The 5,892-nt window shown below is 31.3% G+C and overlaps 1 protein-coding gene across 3 annotated transcripts; it reads left to right on the top strand.

Annotated features, from left to right (window-relative positions):
* Positions 1-3,931: 3,931 nt before the first annotated feature.
* Dph5 (diphthine methyl ester synthase) lies at positions 3,932-5,605 on the top strand. Of its 3 annotated transcripts, none has more exons than XM_018546032.1 (5): positions 3,932-3,985; positions 4,143-4,329; positions 4,607-4,783; positions 4,902-5,226; positions 5,385-5,605. In XM_018546032.1, the coding sequence occupies exons 2-5, from the start codon at positions 4,195-4,197 to the stop codon at positions 5,603-5,605; spliced, it is 858 nt and encodes a 285-aa protein (XP_018401534.1). In that variant the 5' UTR covers positions 3,932-3,985; positions 4,143-4,194. The 3 variants fall into 3 exon arrangements, with proteins under 3 accessions (XP_018401534.1, XP_018401535.1, XP_018401533.1); XM_018546033.1 differs by having other exon boundaries at positions 3,932-4,009; XM_018546031.1 differs by having other exon boundaries at positions 3,949-4,072.
* Positions 5,606-5,892: the final 287 nt, after the last annotated feature.

Here is a 5,892-nt window from a genome sequence, read left to right as displayed (position 1 = left end):
AGACCGTGTGAGTTTAAACTAAATACTGATGAAAACGGTCAAGCTGGATCTTGGATATTTCTAATATGTAATTTCGTATGAATTTATGTACTACATATGTAGATTCTTAAATACGCGCCAAAATTTTTTCAGACTTACCTACAACGCAAATTCTAATAAACTACCGCAGTACTATCACGAATTAAATTGACTAACAATCTAACAATTTTGGTACTTGTAGTATCTTGGATCTTAATAATGTTGAATAAAATATTAAAATATGTAATTGATTTATACTGCGAAAAATATTATCTAGGAGTCGAACTAAACTCTGGCACTCCGTGCGAGCGTCGTGAACTTTTAGACTATCAAGGCAATAGTATATGCAATTGTGTACTATTGTAGTCTAAAGGGGTTTAAAGGATCAAGACGCTTACACGGAATGCCAAAGATCCAGACTTGACTCCCGACCGAGATAATATTTTTCGCAATATAAATTAATTATTTACAGATTTTTAATGTGTCATTAATAGATTTTAATATATCATTCAATATTATTAAGATCCAAGATGCTACGGACATCAAAATTGTTAGATTGTTAGTCAATTTAACTCGTGATAGTACTGCGGTAGTTCATTAGTTTGCTTTGTAAATCTGAAAAAATTTCGGCGCGCATTTAGGAATCTACATCGTAGTATATAAATTCACACGAAAATTATAATAGAAGCATTCAATATCCAGCTTGACCATAAATAGTTTATTCTCATCGGTGTTTAAAATTTCACGGTCTAAATAAGAGTTTGTTTGTTTTATTTGTTATAAATTTATTTTATGAATGAATAGGCTACAAATTATTATATGTTAAAATTGATGCTATGCTATGTATGTCAAGTACTGATTGTTTATAGTCTCTCTCTAATTTAGTTTTGCATTATATATGGCATTTGTGTATATGTGTGTAAACACACAAAAATAAGATGAGATTAATTAGTGTTGTATAGCATTACTGTATTCTTTTTTTTTTAAAAGAAATACTGTTTTTATTTATACATTGAAAAATTATTTTTAAAAGTGTACGTATTTCTTCTTTGCACCAATTTGTAGTATATTTAATCTTGGATAAATATTTAGAAATAGAATTAAGAAAAATAAATGCGTATCTTATTTAATCGATTTTGCTCTATCAAAATATAATTTTTTATTTTTAATTCACATGTATTCAATGTTATATGAATATCTTATATTAAGTTTTTTTTTACGTGGAAGGTTTTTTATTTTAAAATTCATAATATATTTTACTTATATAATTTTTGTTTTATTTCATTATTTATTTTATCAATTTTAATTTAAAAACTAATTATTTCAACAATTTTGTCCTGATATCTTTCTCTATAAAACTATTTTTTTTATTAAAATTTAACTCTAAATATAAATATTTATTCTAATTTATATTGTTTGTAAAGGAAAAACCTTAGTTTATATATAATATTCTTGTAAATTTAATAACTCTCAATCATTTTTAATATGTATAAAACAAATAATAATTTAATGAAATTCACAATAATTCAATAAAAATATACTTCTTTAACTAAAATTGAAATCCTTTCTTTTAATATATCACATTTATAACAAAGTGGATGATTAAATTCTATTTCATTTTCTTTCTTTATACTTATATCATGAATATTTGCATGAATATAAACATAACGTCAAAAACACAATACACATCAAATAGCAATAGACAAATCCAAGATTAAATATATGTGTTACAGCTTTGTAGCTCATTCATTTTAAGATAACAGATCTATGAAGCTCGTTATATTCATTTCTAATATCATTTCGTCAATAAAATAATTTTATGCTACAAAATCGTTACCTCATTAAAACCTTTTTCATCACTCACCGACCAATGCATAGCAATGAAATTATCAGCATCCTAGCTACGATAATTCTGTAACATACAAACATAAGTTTCAAGTTAAAATAGTGTGTTAAAAATAATTAACATTACTCAAAAATTAATTTGAATAATAATTAAGATAGCGAAGAAGTTTCATTTTTGCGTAATTAACTTCACGCGTTAGAATAAGAGATAAGAAAGTAATAATCATCATACAAAATGAGCATAGGTATATATTGTAAGGTATGCAGAAAGATAAAGAAAGACGGAACTACCGTTCTCGGACCTCGAAGTATTATAGGATAAATATAAACTCACAAGGATAAGTTAGGAATGTCACGTAGGAATGGAATGGCAAAAACGAGCAAAGGGATATGTCGTGGATAGCGGAATAATTCTCACACACTTTACTAGGTACCACACTGTTTTTAATTTACGTCGGCTACACTCGTGGTGTTTACATGACGGAGGTCACTACTCGTTATATTTTCAAAAATAACTCAAGCGGCCAATCACGCCAGCCTGATCGCTTTCCGCCAATCGGCAGCAACTAGTTCTACTAACGTATATCTTACAATATATTATATTTATTATAATAGTCCGCTCGTCTTGTATTATGATTGTTATTTCCATCTTGTAAATTATGATATGAAAATCTTATTTATTATCAATTATTCACGACGCTACTTTTTCGGCCAAATTTTACGAAATATACTTCACGCGCGCGCGAATGAATTATTACATCCTTGTTCGTTAACGTTAAACAAAGATAAAACGATCACGTGTTACACAGAGTCACTTGTTGGAAAGCTTTCTTAAAACATTTTAATAGTATAAATAAGCGATAGGTTCTTAAAATATTTCGCTAGCGTCACGCGCGCGCGCGTATAAATATATTACATAATTTAATATTTATTTATTAATTAGTTACCTCGTTGGTCAAGTCCAGTAGTCCTATATGATCCTATCTTCTCAAAGAGATTCTCTGCAACAATCAGGATTCAGGATGCTTCTACAGGAAATCGGGATCAGAGCGATCAGGATGCTTCTTCAGAGTTTAGGTCTTCAAGTCCTTTTACGAGGAAAGGTAATCGTAATCGACGATTCGATCGCCAGGGCCAGAGATGCGAACTATTCTAACGTGATATGACAGGTGATAACAGGCACACACCCGTCCTCCCGAAGCGCAAAAGTGTGAAACCGCGAATTACGCGATATTTGTATGCTCCGATCAGACTCGAACCCCTCCACTCGCAGTCAACCAATGAGCGCGATGTAGCGCGATGCCCTGCTACAAGCGCGTATTCAAACACTGATTCGATCACCGTTAGCTTTCTATTGAAGTATATAAAGCGCGACGCGCAAAATTTTCAGTAATTTTCAGATTTTGATGTGTGATTCTTGAGGACAGAGAAGTTGGCATATATTTAAAACGCAATTTTACGATGATAGTGCGTATTTACGAACCCTTTGTTCGCATGCAGTATCAATAACGTAGAACGATGTGAATAAAAATGAATATTAAGGACGATATAAGTATATAAAATAAGAAATTATTAATTTTCCCTTTACCAATAATTAGTACTGAGTAATCGCTGCGACTACATTGGATTGTGACGTCATAAACAAATAATATAATACATTAAAGTTTCTGGTATGCCTTTTGTAAATAAAGAAAATTTAGGTAAAACAAAATAATAAGATTATCTGTAAAAGTGGGTCAAAGCTGTACTTACTCCTCCTGTCAGCCAGTAAATAATCATAAAAAGCATGTAAAATGCGTTTACTAGCGTTTATTCATTGTGCATGCATAGCCATTTTTATTTCGATCGATCGTTTGTCTTTGTCTGTCTAACGAACCGACAAAGACAAAGGTTATATAATCTCTGACCGATAATCATGGACATAGGGAAGATTCGAACCAAAAAATCATGAATATAGGGAAGATTCGAACCAAAAATCGTGGACATTACCGACACGATCGTGGACATTGGCTACATAGTTCAATGTCCACGTTTTGTGGACATAGAGGCGCTTCAAAATAAAGTTGGAGCCAGGAACTCCAGGAAGTTGTCAATGTCACATACAGTTACTTTGGAATAAACAGTGTGTATTCCATCATTCCATGATGTAAACTACATGAAAAAACAGATCTTACATATTGACCAGTATAACTGCACGGAATGCCGAATTGTAGAGTACATGTTTTCTGGTGGAATATAAAATTTAAAAGATGTATTCGTGTATGTTGTATGTTTTGCAGGTTGGGCGAATGAAAGTTAATCCTGTTGAATCGCCAGTTCCGAGAAGAAATCATGTTTTATGTGATAGGATTAGGTCTAGGTGACGCTAAGGACGTCACCGTCAAAGGGCTCGAAATTATTAAAAAATGCGACCGCGTCTACCTGGAGTCTTATACTTCTGTCTTGACAGTACAGCAGGAAATCTTGGTTTGTATTATAAGGTTTGTTTTTTATTTTTGCAAACTACACTAAAATTATTTCTCGCTTTCGCCAGATATCATAGATATATTTATCTTACTTTCATAAGTGTACATTAGTTTAGCTACAAAAAACAATTTATATTATAGTCTAAACCATCTTAACGTTAAAGATGACACGAAACTTGATTTACTTTTGTATAAAGTAAAGCGTTTGATCATAAACCTTTAATTTAAAAGTATATTGAATGTAATTTTAAGTAACACATGTGTGCATCTTATAACAGGAAGAATTCTACGAACGTTCCTTGATAGCGGCAGACCGCGAACTGGTGGAGAACAATGCAGACGAGATACTGCCAAAGAAAGAAGATGAAGATGTTGCTTTTCTGGTTGTAGGAGATCCCTTTGGGGCTACCACTCATACAGATCTAGTTCTACGTGCAAAGGAGAAAAATATAGAGGTGGGTACTTCTAGAACAACAATATTTAGAATCATTATTTTTAAGAAGTATCAAAATATTTTCTTACATTTTTATATATCTAGTAAACGTTATTTTAAAGTATTATACTTTTAATCAGGTAAAAGTCATACATAATTCGTCAATACTAACTGCAGTTGGTTGCTGTGGCTTGCAATTGTATTCATACGGAGAAATCGTTTCAATTCCATACTGGATCAACACTTGGCAGCCAGATAGCTTTTACGAGAAGATAGCTTCCAATAGACAGAGAGGGCTGCATACACTCTGTCTCTTAGACATCAAAGTTAAAGAGCCTACCTTAGAAAGTATTACGAAGAAAAAAAAGGAGTACATGCCACCAAAATTCATGAGTGTCAATGAAGCTGCTAGTCAATTGATAACGATACTGGACAATAAGATTCAGAATGGTCATAAAGATTTAGGTCAGTGGCAACAATTCTATTGGAATGATAAATCTCATGATAGTTATATAAACTGTATAATAAAAAAATATAGCAATCACATAATGATTATATAACGATCACAAATAATGATAATTAAATTAATAATCCGTATATATATAATTTTTTTTATTTAATAGCGTTCACAGAGCAAAGCTTGGTGATAGGCTTAGCGCGAGTGGGATGCGAGGACCAACACATTGTCGCTTGTTCCTTACAAACTATGACACAAGTAAACTTGGGTCCACCGCTGCATTGCCTTGTTATACCGGCTGAAAAGCTCCATCCTCTTGAGCTAGAATTTCTAATACAATACGCTCTCGACAAGGATCAGTTCAAAGAAATAACGCAACAAGCATGATCTTTTTTCATCCAAAAAAAGATAGACTAAATTCTACATTTTTTGTGACTTAAAATATGTATTGAACTATTGAAAAATATATTTATTTTAAATATAAGATATATAAAGAAACTTGCATCCTTTTATTACTAATTCTTAAAGAAAACATGCTGACTTTTTTATTTTTTATTTTTTCACAGAAATTAACATCTATTTATATTATATTGTCTTTTCTAGAAGCAATTATATTTGCTTTAACCCTTCATAGTCACACTTCTTAAGTAATTACACTGGTGTCAAAATGACCT

Source organism: Cyphomyrmex costatus, unplaced genomic scaffold (assembly GCF_001594065.2).
Source record: "Cyphomyrmex costatus isolate MS0001 unplaced genomic scaffold, Ccosl1.0 scaffold51, whole genome shotgun sequence".
Taxonomy (NCBI): Eukaryota; Metazoa; Arthropoda; class Insecta; order Hymenoptera; family Formicidae; genus Cyphomyrmex; species Cyphomyrmex costatus.
This window is presented reverse-complemented; position numbering and strand designations above follow the sequence as displayed.